This window comes from Pleuronectes platessa, chromosome 4 (genome assembly GCF_947347685.1).
Source record: "Pleuronectes platessa chromosome 4, fPlePla1.1, whole genome shotgun sequence".
Classification (NCBI taxonomy): Eukaryota; Metazoa; Chordata; class Actinopteri; order Pleuronectiformes; family Pleuronectidae; genus Pleuronectes; species Pleuronectes platessa.
Window position 1 is genome coordinate 16,038,413 of NC_070629.1, and position 21,443 is coordinate 16,059,855.

The 21,443-nt window shown below is 42.9% G+C and overlaps 1 protein-coding gene across 4 annotated transcripts in view; it reads right to left on the bottom strand.

Annotated features, from left to right (window-relative positions):
- Window positions 1–10,797: 10,797 nt before the first annotated feature.
- rhobtb4 (Rho related BTB domain containing 4) overlaps window positions 10,798–21,443 on the bottom strand; it is a 38,663-nt gene continuing 28,017 nt past the window's right edge. For all 4 annotated transcript variants that reach the window (XM_053420075.1, XM_053420074.1, XM_053420076.1 and 1 more), the window contains 8 exons: window positions 20,228–20,413; window positions 19,142–19,961; window positions 18,796–19,015; window positions 17,235–17,353; window positions 13,638–13,788; window positions 13,323–13,411; window positions 13,078–13,183; window positions 10,798–12,733 (listed from right to left, as the gene is read on the bottom strand). In XM_053420075.1, coding sequence (XP_053276050.1) covers window positions 12,555–12,733; window positions 13,078–13,183; window positions 13,323–13,411; window positions 13,638–13,788; window positions 17,235–17,353; window positions 18,796–19,015; window positions 19,142–19,961; window positions 20,228–20,413 — 1,870 coding nt within the window. In that variant the 3' untranslated portion in view covers window positions 10,798–12,554. The remainder of the gene's footprint in view (window positions 12,734–13,077; window positions 13,184–13,322; window positions 13,412–13,637; window positions 13,789–17,234; window positions 17,354–18,795; window positions 19,016–19,141; window positions 19,962–20,227; window positions 20,414–21,443) is intronic.

Below are 21,443 nucleotides of genomic sequence, written 5' to 3' on the forward strand. Positions count from 1 at the left end.
GCGGGGTAGAATAAGTTTTCAGCAAAAAGCCCCACCTCCCGTTGAGAGAGTGGAAAGCGTAATGACTTCACTAAGCTGCTGGGTGACTCGGAGGAAAAGTGCAATGCAGCCACTAAAGCAACACGTGCAGCAGAGAGTCGTAAAAATGAGTCTCAAGCATCCTCATTGTTCTGTTATTCACAGAAGCTCATTTCTGCCACTTCAAATACAAATGTTTCTCATATAATGACGTAACTAAAATAAAGACTTACAAACTAGAATAATGACTTAACAACTCAAACGTCATAGTCTCTAAAAAATTATGGTTTTGGCTATTTAGCTCATAAGAAAAAGACTTAGTATATAATGACCCAGGATCTACAAAGAAAATCTCAGGTTTAAATGTCATAATTAAGTACTATGTCTTAATTTCAACTTTTCATCACATGATTTTGCTCACTTCTCATAATTTTGCTTTACTTTTATCAACTTTAATCTCAGAATTTTGACTCTGCATCCATGTTATCTTCAAATAGCCTAGTAACCCTTACCAAGGATTAATAGCCAGGATCAATCCAATAGAGTTAATTATTTTAGTATAATACTATTTATATGTGTAATTGTAATTGTTCTTTTGAGGCAGAATGCAGAATATGAATTGCTGATGTGATATAAAGGGTCGATAGGATCCGGAGCTGTCAGTCTCTCCTTTGTCTCTATTTGTCTTTGAATTGGCCCCACTGACCCCTGGCAAACTCCAGAGAAGCCATTTACAGTTTGGGCAGCCAAAGAAGGGCCAATTTCATGGGAACTGAGTCCGAAGCAGGCTTCACAGAAAAGAGGGAGCAGGGGAGGCTGCTTCAGTGCTGAAGAACAGCTGGGGGTCTGTTCAATGGCTGTCCAACAGTGACACACACACACTCAGACTGACCACACCAGCACGCTCACACACAAGAAACTGCCATGCATTGATGCACAGGCTGTGAACTCTGAACAAACTGCCCCCCAGACACGCACACACACTCATGCATTGGTATTTGTGAGTCAGTGGCACGGGGGTTTAAGATCTTGGATTATGGGAATGTTCCTGAGCTCTGTAATTTACTTAGCAGCCCCTCTCAGATAATCCGGGACAGATGTAGACGATAAAAGTCACAGGTTTTTATTTTCACATGTGCCAGGTTCAGGCTGGATTTGACGCTGCGCAAAATCTGATTTCAGATCATTGTTTCCAAATACCAGTCTCCTCGCTGCTAAAAGAAAATGAGGTGTGGAAAAGGTTCGCTGTAGCTGAGTAATCCTTTGGTGAAATCTGGATTGACACAGTCACCTGACACAATCACATAAGAATAACCCCTCACATTGAAGCCTAAAGAGTTTCCATCTTCATCTCTGTATTCATCGCCTTTGGGTTCATTTCTTATTGTTAGGGTTGAAGCTGTTTTTTACGATAATGCCAGATTTATTATTAATAATTAATAAAAGGCTAATTAATTTGCTCTTAGTACAAAGCAGTTTCTTACATCATTTAACACTCTCAGGATTAAGAGAAGAGCAAGCTATTGTAACGAAAAAAGATATCCAGTGTTTCAAAAATGTCTAATTACATCCACCACTTTTTGTTTGTTTGTGAGCAAGATAACGTAAAAAATATTGGATGGATTTCCACGAAACTTTGGAAAAGAAAGTTTCACATTTTGGTTTGGAACCATTTTCAGGGAATAATTCATTGATTCTGATGAAAAGAATCTTGACACATTTTGTGAGCTGGTTTCTATGAGTGTGTGAAATTTGGCCCAGCGTGATTGAACTGAAGGGAACTGTTGGGCCTGGGCGGAGGTATGTTCTCTACTGATTTGAAAGAAACAGAGAATCACTTGAAGGAATCAGGCAAATCTCATGAATTCTGATCAACAGTCTCGGTTTGAATGCAGGCAGAGGTCATACACAGGAAGGTAGTCGGAGATGCAAAGGTTAAAAGGATCCACATGAAAAGAAATGAAAAAATCCAAACAAGCAAAGTCAAATAAACTCAACAAGGAAGCAAAACCTACATAGCATATAGTCCTGCACACAAAACCAGGTGATGGTCATGAGATCCATTTGAAGGACAGAGACAATCTAGTGGGAGGTGTGGTGTGAGCAGGTGCATACACTGGGTGACTGGTGACAAGGTGCAGGTGAGTGCAGTGGAAGGAAACGCAACAATGGGAGGAAGTGAAGCTGGATTCCATGAACAGAATGAGTGACAAACAAAATAAAAACAGGAAGTGAGAGTTCAAAAATGTCCAATTACCTCCACCAAGGAGGTTATGTTTTCACCCCCTGTCTGTTTGTATGTTGGTTGGTTTCTAACTGTTTCGCTTGGATGTCCATGGAAACTTGGCGGAAGGAAGTGCTTTATGAGTCAGGGAATCATTTTGGTGAAGATCCAGGAATCTTTGGTGCAGCTTGATTAAAAGTAAGGGGACAGTTGTGCCTCGGTGGAGGTATAGGCATAAGTACCATTCTAGTTGGTGGAAGAAACAGTCACACAAACTCTTCTTGCGTGGAAAGGTCATTTCTCCCTAAAATATCCACGTGTTCAACCCTGACTGTAAGCTGTGTGAGACATGTTGCATTATTTGTGTAAGAAAAGCATGAAGCACAGACTCTGACGTTGTTCTGGCCCAGACCTTGCATGCCACAGGGACAGGGGGCCATGACATCCTCATGCCGCTATTATTCTTACTACTTCCTGCTATTAGAGGCTCTCCTGCCCTCCCAGCCTCCCAGCCCCACTCGCTGTGGATGTGAACGGCCGAGCTGTTATGCTCCACTTCAGGGGACTTAGGCATTTCCTCTGCTGGGGTGCGGCAGCAGTTTGTTGAAGATGGGGTCTAAATGTGGGGATGATTGTATGTCCAGTGGGGATTTTGGACCTTTGTGTGTGTGTGTGTGTGTGTGTGTGTGTGTGTGTGTGTGTGTGTGTGTGTGTGTGTTGATGGGGATTTTCTCTTCATTTACTTCTCTAATTGTTCTGCTTCCTGCCTTCCTGCCGTAGACTAATCTAAGAGAGTGTGGGTGACAGAGTGTTGACTGGTCCGGTCACAGGCAACATCCTCTTGGAGAACTCTTCAATTCAGAGTCCTTTCATCAACATATCTCTTTGACTCCTTGGACTCATCGGGGTCCTTGTGACTGTTCCCCATTTTAGTAGCATCTTATCAACATACAAGGCAAAACCCTCTGATTTGACAAAATAAAGGTTTTCCTCGAAACAAAACATTGCCTTGTTGACGTGGATTTTGTACAAATCTTGGTTTGTTCGGGGGAATCAAGGCTTGCGTGACGGTTTTATGTGCCGAGACCTTATGGGCTTTGTTAAAAGGTCAGTTTGAGTTCGAGGGGTCAAACCTTGATCGTTATCCTCTGTCCTTACACTTCACTAATCATATGCTCCCTTTGCTCCTCTCAGAGAAGCCAGGACCTACCGTGTATCATTATGTGTGGGTATGTGCTGTCATATTTCGCGTGTGTAAGAACAGCTGAAATCTCCTGCTCAAGTAGCCGTAAATATAGCCTTCCCATGGCGTTATCCCCGTGTCTGGTGAATTTACTGTTTCACACTATGACCTGCTGGAATGTGTCCAACCCTTTAAAGTTCCATTTGATTTAGGGACGGTTGAAGTTGAATCGTTTAAAGACGATTTTAAGCCTCAGGCCGACCTTCATTCCTGTTTTTTGTCCAAGTGGATGACTTTAAAAAACGAGAATGGCACTCAGAGAGCACATACCTCCACCAAAACCCAACACGGCCCAAATAACACCACATTCGAATTGACTAAATCCCAATATCTATTCGGTTCTGAAACCAATTTAGCACACTCAAATATGTTTTTGTTATCAAGATCCAGGAGCTTTTCTGCAACAAATCAACAAACAAGATGAAAATCCGCCCAATACCTGATCTGGATTCGCATCAAAAATGTAATGAGTTCCTTCCTGATCCACATCACATCCTTCCTCTAAGTTTGTTGTATATCTGTGACATAGTTTTTGTGTCATTTTGCTGACTATCAGACGAACAAACACAGATTAAAACATAACCCTGATGTCTGAGGTAAAAATGAAATCTGTTTTGCGCCAGATTTTTTGTGTTAAGCTTGAAACAGAAGAGAAAACTCCATGTTTGCAATGTCGCATTTTAGCTAAGATGATATTATCTTCTCTGAACACTCAAAGTGTGTCTTCAGTGTCTTATAAATTCACAAGCACACCTAAGTAAATCTCTTTCAGTCCTGTGTACTGGATGGCAGCTTGACGACACCACTGCCTCCTCCTCCTGTCGTTGTAATACTTAGTGAGGCTCGTGGAGGAGTGATGTTATTACTGGAGGTAGAAAATGAGGCAGATGCTGGGGAGGCTCTCTCGTGACGATGATGTGACTCATTGGAAGTTAGACTCAAGTGATACGCCAGCGGTGTTCAAACATTCAACAGACAGAAGGACCCACAAACATACCAACAGCTGGAGCCGACAGAGAAACAAAACACAGAGAGGGCACATGTGCGTGTCATGGTCAAACATACCATTAGTCTGAGTCTGGGATTGTTTGTGTGTGAGTGTGTGTGTGTGTGTGTGTGTGTGTGTGTGTGTGTGTGTGTGTGTGTGTGTGTGTGTGTGTGTGTGTGAGAGAGAGAGACAAACAGAGAGAGTGAGAGGGGTCAACACACAGTAAATCTTTTTCACCAGGCTTCAAGGTGAGGTCACTGCTCAGATATGCAGCCTCACAACAACCCTACTTCAGCCTCAGCATGTGCATGAGCATTGTGTGAGTCTGTGAGCCTGCTTGTGCTGTGTGCGATTTTTCACTTTTGTAAACATAAACAGAAGCACTGAAAAACAGGATCTTTCCAAATGGACACAGCTTTTTCTCCTCACTTTGTTAGTATTGCTCGAAGCTGAGCGTTTGATCTCTCATAGTTTTGGGGGCCGCTTTGCTCCTGTGAATTATTGCTTGACATAAACAAATGGCAGAGTAATGCAGAAATAAAAAGAGTCCTCGTCTGCTTTCCTAGATAAAGTTACCCCTTAAATTAGACCATGGTGTCAGGATAATAGACTACTCATAAACTTTGCTTTGAGAGGCCCTGATTTAGAGTTGTGTGTGTGTGTGAGTGTGTGTGTGTGTGTGTGTGTGTGTGTGTGTGTGTGTGTGTGTGTGTGTGTGTGTGTGTGTGTTTGTGTTGGGGGGGCAGACAGTTTTGTTTATGCAACAGGCCTTGGGGAGGTCTGGACCGACAACATGTTGATGAGGCAAGCTCGGAGGAGGGTGAAGTGCCCAATGGAATGCGCCGTCACTCCTCAACCCGTGGACCTTTCTTTGTAATTCTAGTCGGTCCAATTCATTATAAAATAACCATGGCATGAGCCGGTCTGTCTGTGTGTGTGTGTGAATTTGTTGTTGTTTGCGGCAGTGAAAATACTATCAGCTCATCTTGCGAGCAATAAAAAAATGCTGTCCCAGGCTTGATGAAGTTATAAAAGCATTTCAAATCATCCTCCCACTCCTCATTTGTTTACCTCAATACCTCAGCAAGAGGCAGGATTCATGGTCCATAAAAAGCCCCGACACTTTCCCATTGTACCAACTGGTGGACAGTGTTTAGGCGTTCGGCCTCATATTCAGTCCCTCTTATCTGCTCCTGAGGGAGCCCTGGGAAATGAGAGCCAGATGTGGTGATGTCAGCACGTGACTCATGTTGTGTTCTACGAGGCTGCGGTGCGAGAGCAGGGGCAAGGACGGTGGGAAATCTGAAACACAGCCCACGGATCATACAGCTGACGCAGCGCAAAGGTCTGTAATCAGTGTTCCAACCCAAAGCTTGTGACCATGGAAGACGCTGTAGGTCACTGCTACGAACGCACACCAGTGAATTTACTAGAGAGTGAAAGAAAAGCGGGTGAACTCAGAGTTTGATGGAAGGCAACGTTAATTGTATACTAGTTGAGACACACACACAAGTCAATAAGGCGTATTGGATGTAAATATCCCTCTGCCCGCAACCGCCACCTTCCCTCGTCACTTTCCAAAAGTTACCCATCATCTGCCACATCACTAACCATCACCATGGCATCACTTCCCATTCATCTGTGGCTTTCTGTGATCCCTCACCAGATCCACTGTATTTAAAGTCTCAGCTCACAGTGTGTTGATCTCTATGATGCATGTGTTGAGGGATCTTACTCCATTTATCTCAACCAAAGTTATGAGAAAGCATAAAAAGACAAATACAAGGAGATATGTTTGTGAAAGGACAAACACAGGGGATAGTTTTTATTATGAAATGTAATGAGATAATGGCTGAGCTTTGAGTTTCATGGGAATGTTTATCATGAACAGTGAAAGATGAAGAAAAAAAACATGGTGTTGCTTTGTGGCTTTGAAACATTAAATATCTATTATCCCTGTTTGCATGTTATACGTTTTGTTCAGTTTAATGTTCATCGGGGGAACAAAGAACATGAGTTATTCGTGGGTAGACATTTGTAAAACACTATAAGTGGTACCATAACAGTTTTAATTAAAACTAGAAAAGACCCACATGGCACATCTAAGGCATAAATCTCCATGAGACTGCAATAACGTTTCATTTATGTTTCACCTAGTAAAGTTGTGCATATTTTGTTTTGTCCACTAGGTGGCACGATTGCATCAAATGAACATCAAAGTGTGAGCGTTGCATTCACCCTGTGGAACAAAAACTGATGTTGTGGAACGAAGAGAATTTATGCATTTGTTTCTAATGTTAATTAGATTCCGATGTTTTTTCCATGCAGAACTATCAGTGAATATTTTTTCTTTCATTTTATAAACTGAGTTACATGTCATTGTTTCAGCTGTCAACCCAAAAACAAACCTCTTGCATAATAATACAATCAGATTATATGTTCATGGTGAGCAGTATGAGGTCATCCTAAAAAACGCCTGAATAAAATAAATAGAAAATAAATTGAATAAAAGTGTAAAGTGAATCTAGATGTTAAAGGCAATTTCACCAGGCAACTAAAATCATGGTGTCTTGTTTTTCCAGATCTATTTCAGTATCACCCATTTTTGTATTTAGAAGTTATTCTTTTACCATAAACCACTTCCCATGTTTTCAGATATAGTGCTACATCATCTATCGGTAACTAGCATTTTGTCTATTTAAAGTGTTGACTCACTTTGTATTAAACTATCTATTCTTGCTTTTTACAAACTCAGAAGACAAACAGAAGCTGCATCCTTCTTCCTGTTTTTAGAAACCTATTGTCTGTCAGTGTATTTTTAAATGGAGTAACAGTAAATGGAACAAATAACTAACTCACACATGACAAGTTCAAAAGATTAACAATTTTAATAAAATCCATGTCAAACATCAAAATACTGAAATGGCAAAAAAAGAAAAAAGTTTTCTTTCTGAAAGTTTGTACAAATCACAGTGGTTCAAAAATATTACAAATTTTTTAGTTTCAAAACAATTTCTTGCGACAGCGGAGCAGCAAAAACATTCTGATTGTTGTATACTTTTCTTGAAAGCCCTTAATAGTTGTGTGAGTGTGGTGCGCTCTCTCTCCCTCTCTAGCCTTTTTATTGGAATTAACACACAATAATTAACGTGAGCAGTAAATACTAATATTAAACTCATATGAGCCGATGGAAACAAATATGCATAACAATACTAAACAGTATGAACAACCCACTTCAACATTACAGTATAGACCAGGGGCTAATGTCACCGCGTCTATAGAAACACTCTCCCTGTCCTGGGCCTCCCCGTGCATAAGATCCTATGTATACACCAGCTCAGTAAATACATACAGTGTGGTGAGCAGCTATAAGGTGAGAGGTTAAATCCAGCCGGGACTCGTTTAACATCTACAACACTGTACTGTACAACCATCTTCTTTAAAGCGTTATATACGTAGTTGTCACAGCTAATATCTGCCTTTAATCCAACTGGTACTTCACAGACGCTGTTCCCCAAATAGAAATACACTGACTTTATGCATGAACTCAACACATTAGAATGTAGCTAAATAGTGGAAGCAAAAGGGTACACTGGTGAATTTGGCTTAAGAGAGAAAGAGAACATGAGAGAGTGGAAAAGATATTTTTAACTTTTGATCAAGAAAAGTGCTAAATATAAAGAATTGGCATACTTATCAAAAGAGTAGTATTAGGCTACATTATAGAAAGTGCAGGCACCTGAAAAGAGTGCGAATACATGGGTTTAAAATTGCTGGTTCACCGGGTTTCTTGGTCATATGTCATATAAGTTGGGTAGCTTTAGAACAGGCGATATATTACAGACTGAACTTGTAAAGCTCCACACTTCGGATGGATGTTATCACTATGACCCTAATTGCCAGTAACTGCTTTCTGCATCAAAACTATTGAAGAAATCTAATCTACACAAGCTTTAAGATACTGTACATTAAAGAAAGCTGCCCGCTTTTAGTTCTGTGCTCCGGAGGCTGCAGGTGAAAGTGCCATCAGCCTGCACGCAGCCCGAAAGAGTGAGATTTCACTGAAGGCACAGCAGAAAAGACCAAAAGACTAAAGAAAGGGGTTCTCTCCGTCACTAGGCCTCACATTTTAGATAAAGAAAAGGAAGATCAGGCCTGGAAGGAGGGAAGAAGAGCGCCACCTAAAGTAGTGGCAGGAAAGAATGTGATGAGAATATCAATATTGTGGAATAAAGCTTATACAGTTTTGAATACTGCGTTTCTTTTCCTCTCTGTGAGTCAGGGTTTCTTAACCTTTTTCAATCACTCTATTTTATTTCCCCCGTGACCCCGTGAGCATACCAAGTGACCCCAAATATGGTCAGGATCCCAAGGTGGAGAAGCTCTGCTGTATATACAGAAACCCAGCTAACACCAGAAACATGCATCATGCTTTTTCCTAATACCTCTGTCATTTCATGCAGGCTAAAAACCCATAAACATTAAACCCGGCTTTCAGCCATTCGGGATATTCTTAAAATACGTGTGTTGTAATACTGGATGTCGTTTTACAGTTTGCTCTTAATGTTTTTTCAGGTGTTCACCCTGTGTCCAGTATCACTAAAATCACAAGTGTGATTGATTGTATTAACTACAGTAAACAGGACAGCTATAACACTGCAAAACAGCTTGTCTCTGCATTTGTTTCATTTAAGCGTTTGTGGTCGTCCCAGCAGTTTATTTTAACGTGGTGTCTTTAGTGATGCTACCTTAAGCTGAGCTGAAACTGACTTGTGCATAAAGCCACATAGCGAGAAGGACGCTACCGTGGGGTTCAAGGTGGAAATATTTGAAAGACTCAAGTGGAAACTTTGTGCTACAATCATCAGGTATTGAAAACAATCGTACATAAGGAACAAGTCATGCCAAGCACAGAATAGGTACAGTACAAAAAAAAGGGAAAGAAAAAGAAAGTGCATTCCAGCACAAAGTGTCATTATAACAACAACGTTAGGCCACCATGCATATGCACCACATTCCAAGAAGTGGCTGCACCCTCCCCGCACACAGACCAGCTAGTGCTCATTTAAAAAAGCTTTAATTTCTCAGATTCATCAGTGGTTGTGAGGTTACACCTGAATCATTGGGATCACTGCCTCTCCATCACCTTGTGAGTGGAGAATCCCCATCATCAGGTGAGTCCTTCCTCATGCAGACACCAAACTGGAAGGAGCAGACTAATCACATATGATTGCACCCACCTACTGGACTACTTTCTTTTAAGAGATTGATTCAAGGCCCTGATTTCTGCAGTGGGCAGACATGTTGACTTGTCACGGTAGAGAAGGAGCAGGTGTAACATTAAAGATGGCTCTGTTCTATTCAACAGTCCCAGTCATTCATTTCTTATTCCCCCCTTAGTTTTTCCTACTGTCTCCCGGCAACATGTCTCCTGTGAGAGAAAGTCTCCGGCTCTCGTTGGGTCTAAATTCAAGATGGATCATGCCTGAGAATGCATAGAGCCGAATGGCATCATCCTTTTTACAGTTCTAGACATTGTCAGCTGCATCCATCAAGTCTCCAGCTGCAGAACCTGTCTGCATGTTGGAAATAAGATGTTGCTTCAATCCCAAACTAGTTTTTTAATAAAGACAATGTTTTGAACTAAAAGGCACATGGACCGAGAGAAGAGGCTTCATGGATCAACCCAAATCAGACTAATCTTATTGCCCTCCTTTCTATCGGCAACAAAAAATGAGGCCATGCAAGTCCATCACAAAACTATCCCGCAACCTGCTCCTCTTTAGGTTATCATTTCTAAATTCCAATAATCCTGCCCTGGGATGAGATTAAATCCTAAATGTAGGTTGCATGTTATTCTTGCTGAGACTTGTGTACTAATAATCCACTTTCACTCTTTTCACAGCGGAATCACCTCAAATCTCACTCGGGTCTCATGAGATTCCATCACGCACCTTTTTCAGGAGCCGCCAATGACTTTTACACATGAACGGCATAACACGTCTTGCACAATCTATCTATCTATCTATCAGCCTTAGTTACCGGCGTAAAACTGAGGGGCGCCAAACCCACAAATAGAACAAACGTGCTAATAGAAACTCATCAACACAAAGCCTTGTTTTTACATTCAGTCCTTAAGCCCAAAGAAATGAACACCCTTAGCAAGAAAATCTGATTTGCTCTCATATGCAGTTGTAAATCAATCTATTTGTCATCTGACACAACACTCAAGATTACAAGTCAAGCTAAAGTAACATTATTTTCCTGGTTAAGGTTTGGGAAGCAAAACAGATCATATTTTTTAAAAGATAAAAGACACAACAAGTTTTAACCACTGTGTGAAAACAGAGATCTACACATTCTCCATGATCTCTGAAGAAAAAAAACTTAAGGTTTAAAAATCCTCTTGTGTCAAATTTGAACACCATTATTAACTCTGTGCACATTCATCACAGGTAAACACTAAACAATGAAGCACACTGTTGACCTGTGAACATAAAACAAAGGTGTGTGTCTGTGTGTTCTTGTGGACTTATTGTGTCTTAAGCACCGTTTTCAAGAGGAATGGAAGGCAATGTCCAGCAAACGTCACCACGAGGGATTCAAACGTCATGTTATGCTGCCCCCCCCATCACCTCCGAGCCACGCCCTTGTCTCTCCTCCACCCCCCTGCTCCGCCAACAAAGGAAGCAGAAATGAATAAACGAGGAAGAGAGATATTAAAAGAGCTTTGGCATTCGGAATTAGGTGAAAACCAAAAGGTAAGTATAGTTTTCAAATGCACCAATAACACTGTGAATGTGCTTTCACTTTCCTCTAACACTTTACGACTGAAGTTATACTTATGATCCTAATGATGGAAAGTAGGCTTTAACACACTGTTAGGGTGAAGGTTAGTGCCTGTGGGGCCCTGAGCAGTGCTGCCCCTAGTGTTGTAGGGGTGTAAAGGCAGGCTGGCTGTGGTGCAACCTAGTGGCCGTTACAAGCGCATTTGTTTATTACTGTATCCATCACTCCTCCGTGGTAGAGGTATCCAGTATGGCTAGCCCTCTTTACTCCCCCCCTTCATTGCTATAGAGCGGTGACTTTGAATGTCTCTGAAGTGCAGTTTTATTGAATCCGACTCGTCGAGGAGAGCTGACGTTTTGCTTTGTTGCAGGTGTGGTATGCAAGAGGAGGAGGCGGAACGTGCACTGGGTGGATGATTAACGCCAGGGACCACCACATGACTGGACTGGAGGTTAATGGCTATGATTTGGACTCCTGATCGGAGCATCCTAACTTGCTCCCAGTTTTAAAGTTACCCTTACTTCCATATATGGGCTATGGATTAACAGTCTCATCTTTGCGGGCGAAATGGCAATCATCAAAGTCCTCAGAACTTCCCGGGAGTGGTGTGCACCCTTTCTCCTGATAGGAGTATCCTTGAAGGTGCAAGAATATATAACAAAAGCTCAAATTATATCAAAACAATTGTTAGCATCCGTTCCTGGGTTCCAGTGCTGGTTTTAGAGGGGAGGAGCACGGGTATGTATGTGCAAGCTAACAGTCTGTGTAAAAGTGAAGGCAGAGGGACGCTCCCCGAGAGGAGCCGCCGCGGTTAGTGTGTAATAAGTCATTAAGGTCAAAGTGAAGGGTGGCGACTGAGAGAGATAAGAGAGCCCTTTTGCTCCCAGTCCAGTCACTCAGAGGCTGAGACCCTGTGAGTGCTGGTGGAGGGAAGAAGCTCTAGTTGAGGGGACAGGGGGCTGCACTGCAACGCCACAGGCCCCCTTATAGATCAGGAGGGCGTCTGGGAAGCACTCAACTCGGAAGCATCACTCAAACACACACACTCGCACTCATGCTAACCCTTCAGCTGAGTCCACACTGGTCACACAAGCATACCAAAATGCACTCATGAAGTCACACACAGTTATAAAGAGGCACGTACATTCCCCCCAAAACACGCTGACATTCAGGCAGCGTAGCACTGAGAGTCAGTTCTCCACTGATAGAGGGTTCAGGGCCAAGCTCCTCTGTAAGCTTTTGGGGGGGGGTTTGGTTTTCCTGGGTGTGATGAAGAAGTCAGTGGAGGACATTTAGGAGACATGCGGAGAGGAGGACGGGTGTTTCCAGAAACACCAGCCGCGTTTGGTGTGTTGCTTGCGCAGGATCTCCTCCTCGCGCTCGCGCTCCTTCTGAGAGCGCAGGTAGCGGTCCTCCTCCTTCAGGAACCACACCGGGGGCCAGCGCTGCTTCTCAAAGTGCCTCTGGTTTTCTACAGAGAGGGAAAGGACACTGTGTTGGGAGGTTTCAGCAGTAATGTCAGACATGCATGTTGCATTAAAAAATGACACGAGGAAAAGAGGAAAAAGAGTCATGAAATATTATTGTACAATGATAAGCAGGGTTCCAGGGTAACCCTTTATAAAATGCTTGTATTAAGATGCACTTTCCTTAAATGTGGGGATGGATTTATAACCTTTGATATACCTGGTTAAAGACCAAAATGTTTGTCTTTATTAATACAGCCCATGGGGGCGTATGTCTGCTTTCTATGAACAAGCCATGCTGCAATTCCTTGGTGAAACGGCAACTCAAGGTAAATAGAGGCGTCTGTACCTGGAAGCATGGCTTTCATGTCTTTGGGAAACTTGCGGCAGATGCTGTTATAGTTAGTGCAGATGTGGTGGAGACACCAAGCTGAGAGCTGCTTGGCATTGTGGAACTGCAAAAGGCAAAACAGAGGAGTCATGAGGAGATAAAAGAAAAAAGGTTAAACACTAAACAGAATAACAGACTGAATCATTTTTTATTTATGAATCAATTGCTATTTAAAGAACATTGAGAGTGTAACAGGAACAGACCTGTGCAAGCTCGAGGTAAGACAACACCTGTCCATCAACGTCGACTCCTTTCCCCCCCATCTGGAGGAGCTCATCCACAGCGTGCTGCTCTGAAGACCCACAGAATGCACACGATTGCATCAATATGTGCTGTTTACAGGCAACACTGATATGGACCTACAAGTAATACTTTTTTTAAAGTTTTCTAGCAGTTTGAATTACTACATTTTTTTGCAGAGTCATGGATAAAAAGTAATTTGTGTACAGATAAAACATGTAATTGCAGTATATAGGTAGTAAAATCATTTTGAAATGTCAAAGAGAAAGAGCATTTACCTGTGAGGGCGACAAGGCGCGGCAAACAGAGGCGGTTTGCCAGAACTATCAGTTCCATGGATTCCAGACCAGGACAGGGCGTCAGATGACCACAGTACAGAAACTCCAGCACCCCACGCATACAGGCTTTACCGGTGTTTGGAATGGATACCTGGGAAATTAAGAGAAGGGGGGATTAAGGACAGAAGGTCAACTAAGAAAATTGATTTATTCAAGCTTTATTTTGCATCATCAAAATACATGCGTTTATACTGAGTTCACAAGCATCTTATGTCTCCCTTCCTGCATTTGCCCTTTTATGTTAAGATACAAAATGACATGTTGGTAAAGTCATAAACGGTGAATCAAGAGTAATGATGAGCGGCTACACTCTCTGTGTGTAGCCGCTCTTTAACCTTTACTCCCATAGCTAATTAGGAGAATGGCATCGTGGCGTGACCTCTCATTATGACGAAAGGAAATCACAACGCCGAACACATATGTGGTGTGCAGAGCTTAAAGCCCCCGGCTGGGGCCAGGAAGCATTATTGAATGTTCACAGTGATAATAAACAACTCTTTCTCTACAGGGGAAAGAAAGTTGATCTTCTTCTGATAACAACTTCCTGTTGACTTTCTTGGGGGGGGGGGGGGGGGGTAGCATGCATCACACGGCTGTTATGCACGCTCACGTTTTGAACACAAAACCACAAGGGTACACCTAGAACATAATCCAAGGGTGTACCATGACACATGCAGGGGTCAGTTTTTAAACGCCTGCCACAGAGAGCAAACCTCAGGAGAGTTTGCGCTCAGGGTTTCCACCACTACACCAAAGCTAAAACCTACTCCACTAGGTGTGTGTGTGCAAAAAGTGAATAATCCCACAAATTATGATGATCATATTAAATCTGTGTCTGTATCATCCCTTTGTTCTGCACACAGTTAGATTAGCCATGTTGTCTCCGAACAGCATGAACACGGAAATGTGTGAGTCTAAAAATATTGAGGAGGAAGTGTGACTTGAGCATGAAAATAGAACAGCGCTGACTGATCACATGCTACTCTCGCTCTCTCTAACCGGGTTTCAGGTTCTATCAATGTTCATGTATGTAGTGGATTTTTAAAATGCTCTTCCCTCACACAAAACAGCCGTAATATTAAAAGATGATGAAGTTTTCTGCAGATTTCCATAACCCATTAACCATGTTTTTTCTATTGTTCATGCTGTTCCACTGTGTTTGAATATTTAAATGAATATTCCCATGTTTAAAATCTGAGTGATCGAGAGCTGCAGAGGTTGATAGTCTCGGAAACATTTATATGTGCAATGTATTCGATTTAATTTAGAAAAGGACGGAGTGAGACTTATTTTCAGTGGCAACCGTAGTATATATATAAAGATGGACGACGGGTCTCCACTTCCTCCATCTATCTGAAAATGAAGCCAAAATATTGTGTATACGAGCATCGCCATCTTGTCCATTTGGAACCGGAGTCTTATTGACCCTTGTCCCATCCACTAACATGGAGGAAGTAAGATTTATGACCTACACTGCAGCCAGCTACCAGGGGGCGATAGAGACACTTTGGCTTCACTTAGAGGAGCTGTTCTGGCGGCCATTTTTATATACAGTCTATAGCTGCAACTTGATCCCTCTGTGTTGTAAATATAATGTATAACCTTCACATAAGTGATGAATTGGATCATACTCCAATATAAACTGATGAACAATAATATTAAACATCTTTAAATACAGTACTGATTATTTTTATATAACTGAACAGAATGAGAAAATCTGCTGTGGTAAGGTTTGTTACGCAATTGTTACTGAATCCTGCTATAAAAACTCTGCTTCTGTTGAATAACAAGATTAAAGTGCTCAGTTCTACATACACCATATATGTATTTGTATTTGTATGTGTCTCCAAGTCAAAAGGATAAATAAGCAGCCAATGGCAATTCTGAAATTAGGGTCTGCACACAAGCAACACTTAGCAAACATCTTTTCCTGTCAAATGAGGAAGGAAGCAACGGTCATAGCCAGTGGACAGTCACGTTGATGTTTATATGTCAAATCCAATTCATTAATTTAGCATTGTTAAGCTTTTCAGCTGCATAAAATACTGCCTCATTAATGTGCAAACACAAATACACTCTTGGACATACAGCATAAGCACTGGGAGCTTCTCTGTCTCTGAGTCTTTGTCTCTTGTCTGGGCACCTGCCGTCTGTGCGCTGCCAGCTTCGTGGACTGTGAAGAGTAACCATAGACACCGGCAGCCCACCAGCTCCAAACACTGAGCCCCCTCACCGATGCTGATGTCCTGTTTTTACCCCTGGCCACAATAGATGCATTGGCCTTTTCACACCCACTCACATGTTGTGTTCTGGAATAAAATCCGGGTTTATCCACATGGAAACACAAAAGGGGTCAGTATCTTTCCAACTTCTAAAATTGCTTTGTTCTAACATGCCTTATAACTTTGAGCTTTGCCTCTAAAGGGAATAAACAACATTTTCACTCCTTGTCTCTCGCTCTCTCTCTACCTTATTTCTTCCTTACTTTTAATCCTTCTACAGGGCTGGATCTCTGTAACCTTACGCTGCTAACCTTGACAGTAACCATACCCCATGGGATCTGGTTCTACAGCACAGTCCAGGGAGCATCGACGTAAAGTGACGTGAACTTCCTCTCTGTGGTTAGTGCCGGGTCCGGTGCACAGGCCCTAACAACCGGAGGAGTACTGAGCTGAGAAATCTGAAGTAACCAGACCCGGCACACAAGTAAGACTGACCTCAAAAGTGCTCCTCTTCCGGGCTCACTCAAGGTACTGAGACGGGTTAGTGCACAACGTCCTCTTTCTGCCTTTACTAACCTAAACCCTCACACTAGTGTTGAAATGCCTCTAACTATAGGCTGTTTTCAAACTGCTGGCTTGTCTAGTGCTACCCGAAAAGCTACATAGGGATGTTAACTACTGATTAAATAATTGGAGAGCCCCGGTGTTTCCGTGGTGTTGCAACAAACTGAAAACTGTGTGAAAAACATGACCTCAAATGCTGATAAGTTTTCATGTTGCTTAAGCAGCATCTGAAGGATGTGTGTGTGTGTGTGTGTGTGTGTGTGTGTGTGTGTGTGCGTGCATCGGGCATGCCTGTGAGAAAGTGAAAACCACATTTGTAGGTGAATGAAAAAACAATCTGAGGACAAGCTGATAACAGGCCACAAGGATCTTGAGCTATAAATCTTTGTATATACACTGTCCTGAAGATGATAAACCTTATCTGATAACGGATTTATCTTTAGCTTAGTCATCTATTGATTATTGATTATTATTGGGTGATTATATTTCCCTTTTGTTGACCTGAGTTTACTGTTCGAACACAAGCCGACCGCTCTTAGTTCGAGTTTCCACATCTGGTATTTAAATGTCTCTCTGACGCTGCTCTATTTGCAAATAACCACACATGTCATTCGAGTTCCTGAAGACCAAATTATGTCATTTTAAGTTGACAGATGTGTCCGATGAGGACGTTTGTGTGTTTATGTGTGTCGTTGTGAGCAAGCGAAATCCAAAACCATCCTCAACCTCTTCCTGGTATGTCCGAGCTCACCTCCTCGACGTAGCTTTCCATGAAAGAGCCTCGGAACATGGCCGCCATCCAGTCGCAGCTGGAGATGAGCAGGGGCTTGTGGGCCGGCAGGTAGCCGTCGTCCAGGCGGAACACCACATCTAAAACCGGGGTGGGAAAAGAGCATTCATCTCGTGGAGTGCCACAGAAGCCCAAGCTACAGAGAGGGGGGAGAGACAGACAAGGCAGACGTCCAGACGCACGCACAGGCAGACAGAAGGCCAGACAGAGACACACAAAGACACAGACACAGGTAGACAGACAGAGAGATAAATTGACGGAAGAACAGAACAGCTTTTGACAAAGAGTAAGGGAAAGAGAGCGGACATAGGGTAGTGAAGGATAAATCCTGTGTGGATGTTGGTCGTGTCAAACCAAAAAATAAACGATGTTAGAGTTATAATGCTGAAAAGTGTGTTTGATTGTATTTAAAATCAGCCCTGGAAGAACATTTGGTATAAAACAGATTATGTAGTTGTTAAGATAGTATAACTTTTAAAAGAAGTAGGGAAATAATAGAAAGAAGTGAATGTGAGACAGGCCTTTTTCAGAGACAGCAGACTGGTTGTCTATGCAGTGATAACATGCAAACACAACAGGTTAGGGGGACACACAACACACACATACAAGACAACCAAGCTTTAAGAGAACTTCAAGAGATGAACCACAACCCATGAAATGCATATTTTCAGTAGGAAACAAACAGAACAAGCAAATATACACAAGGTTTAGGTTTCCACAGACAGAAGGAGAATGGTGCTGGAAATCAGCAAAATCCTTTCTGTCTTTGTCTTTCACTTTTTCATCCTCAACTTGTCATTTCACTCAACTACGCCATCTCTCACCCTCTCTCTCTTATACACACACACACACACACACACACACACACACACACACACACACACACACACACACACACACACACACACACACACACACACACACACACACACACACACACACACACACACACACACACACACACACACACACACACACACACACACACACACACAAAGATGGTCGTCACAACTCCACACTTCCTCACACTATCTAGAAATAAAGCCAAAATATCTCAGATACGAACGCTGCCTTTTTGTAGTGTCTGTGCAGGAGCGATCAGGCGATGGAGTCACAGTAGCGAGGTCCAGACGATACACATGCTCCACCAATCGTGATTCAGTCTTTTACAGCCTCAAACTAAATAAACCCAAACCTAAATAAAATAAACACTACAACAAACTGGTGTGTTAAGAGCTACCTAACATGACGGAAACCATCTTTGAAAAAATATTATTTGACGTGTACTTTGACTAATGTCCATATCCTATCCACTAACATGGAGTAGGCAGGATTTATGACCTATACTGATCTAAGATGCTTTTGGCTTCACTTTTTCTAAGCAGTTGTGTAATCCATCTTCATATACAGTTTATGTTACAAACACCTACTGATGCATACATGGACAACATCTACAATGACAAACATCTACAATGCTATAAAGAAACCATGGAGGCACTGAGTGATTTGCACAGTGGTTTACCAGCAAAGGTCCCTTTATTGAGACTCTCCTTGATGCGGTTGGCTCTTCGGACGTGGAAGGCCTTGGTGATCTCCTGGTTCATAAAGCTCTCTCTGTTCAGAACATTGGCCACCATCATCCGCAGGTCAAACACCTCGAGCAGCTCAGCTATGGTGGCCACCTGCATCAGGTCCCCTCGGCCCTCGTCCAGACTGCCTGTGTACAGGTACTGAAGCACCGCCTGGAAGCAGAGCAGGGCGAGAGGTCAAATGAAGAACTAGTCTGCAGGAATGATGAAGAACTTTTCTACGACACACAACAGAATATTGCCCTTTTGTATGAATATATTTGTTTGTAATCTTGTAACCTTGAATGGCTCCTCTTGTATAAGAGCATCCATGGCTACCACAGTCACAAGTCGTGGTTGTCCAGTCATTGGATCGTCGACATGCTCCAGACACACGCTCAGGAACCCTCTGCCCCAACCTGAAAGTGCTCGGCCAGTCCCCAGAGCTCCCAGTGAGTACTGGGCTCGGGACGGGAGTGCATTATCGCTCTGGGAAGTCCTCAAAGAGCCCTGCTGGAGCAGCTGGGGTCGATTCAGGCCCCGCACTCCTCCATCAACCCCGTCTTTATCAATGTCCAGGCTCTTAGTGCGCCCGGCGAGCTCCTTGGCTCCTCTCCTGCTCTGCTCATCCTCCTCCCCGCCCTCCAGGTTTTCCTTGCTCTCCTGCTCCTCTCCCCGCGGTGCCACGCACGATCCGCCGAGATCCAGGGTGAAAAGGTCGTAAAACTTGGAGCAGGAAGTTGCCAGATAGACTTTGTGTGCAAAGACACGAGTGGTGCCAGCCTGCAGGAGGAAAAGGACATCTGTGCACAGTGGCTGGCAGAAAAGAGAATCAGGGCCCTCACCGTCTGTGGGAGGGGGGTCCGGGATGCCCACGATTGGGCGTGGAGGGCGAGGAGGCAGGAAGGGCGCCTGGAGGAGGGGCCTCTGGACCCTTTTCAGGTGGGACTTCCAGAACTGCAGGTGACGACGGGAGATCAGGGCGGCTCGGATGGCATTGTCGAAAACATCTTTCACTCCAAACTGGGCAACAATGCTGGTCTCGAAGTAGGGTATCCCAAGCTCCTTTGCAACCTCGTGGCCTCTCTCAGGAGGAAGGATATCTGTAGATTTGATTGGTCTGCAAGTAAGGAAGAGATGACGCTATTAATGATGACAGTTATGATTTCCGATTAAGAAGTCAAATACATGCAAGGTGGTAGGAAAAAGTGGTATTGTCTGCATCTGAGTGCTCATTTGATCAACTTTACCCACACTTTAGTTAACCAATAAAACTATATCATCAAAAATGTGTTAATGTCTCATCTGTGGTGATTCAATTACTGCTCTGCTGTTGTTATTGATCACTGATTAACGGATTGTATGCAAATGAATCTGGTGTCTCACTTGGCAAGGGGCCTTCGTGCACGGTTAACTGCTTCCAGGTCGGCGTAGCGCAGATCCAGCTGGCAGCCGACCAGGATGATGGGAGTCCGGGGACAGAAGTGCTTGATCTCCGGGAACCACATGGTGCGGACATGGCGCAGGGAGTTAGGATTGGCCAGAGAGAAGCAAAGCACCACCACATCGGACCTACAGGAAACGGAGGAGAGGAAAAATTCCTCATTTCATGTAGATACAACTAATCACAAATGAGATGGAAAAAAGATGTCAGAGGAGAATTAAGTTCTTTTGTCATGAGCAGCAGAAAGATGGCATGTGATATTTGATGGAGTGAAGGGGATAGAGATTCAGTTAATGTTTAATCATAGATGATGTGCGTATGGAAGAAACTTGTATTGTCGGATTCTGGATGGTGCCATTGAAAAATCTATGAGTTGGGTCACAGGACGCATGTGTGGGTGAGGGTGTTCAGTGTGCATCTATGTATGAGTCTGGGCCTCTGGGCTGCTGATCTGTGTTGCCCATCGCTCTCTGTCTCTTATGTAAATCTCCCTAAGCCCTCCAAGGCCACGCTGACCACAAAGAGGAGGCTAAGAATAGATCGGGATACACACACACACACACAAATTAATTTCCTCAACCGATGTGTTTCAGAAAGCAGATGACAGCTGGGGTTGATATTTCAGTGGCATGTTGGGACATGCGTGTTTCTGGGTAATGTTTGATAGAGCTCTGTGTCAGTAACCCAAATCATCTGGTTTTATAACAAGGCAGACAGGGCAACAATCTACAATCTCTAGGTTATCTACTTCTTACACATAACTTTTAACCCCAGTTACTTCAACACAATATTAACCATTACAGACATCCTGCAGGTACTATAATATATATTTATTTATAAGATGTGAGATACTAAAAGGAATCTTGAACTTAAGAGCAGCATTAGACATAACTTTAACACCGATCTTATTCCCTTTGTGCAAAAATACCTGTGCTACAGCTAATATGGGCTATTTACTGAGCAGACAAGGCAGCAGAGCCGACTGCACTGTAATATATTTATATTAGTTTTAGCTAGTATTTAACCTAACTTTAAGTTTGACTTAACCTCACACAAATCCAACAAAAATACCAGCAGAGTAAGTAAGCAGTTTCAAAGGGGTTATGTAAAACAACTTAAAAAACATAGAGTAAAACAAAAAGTACCTAAGACAATGTA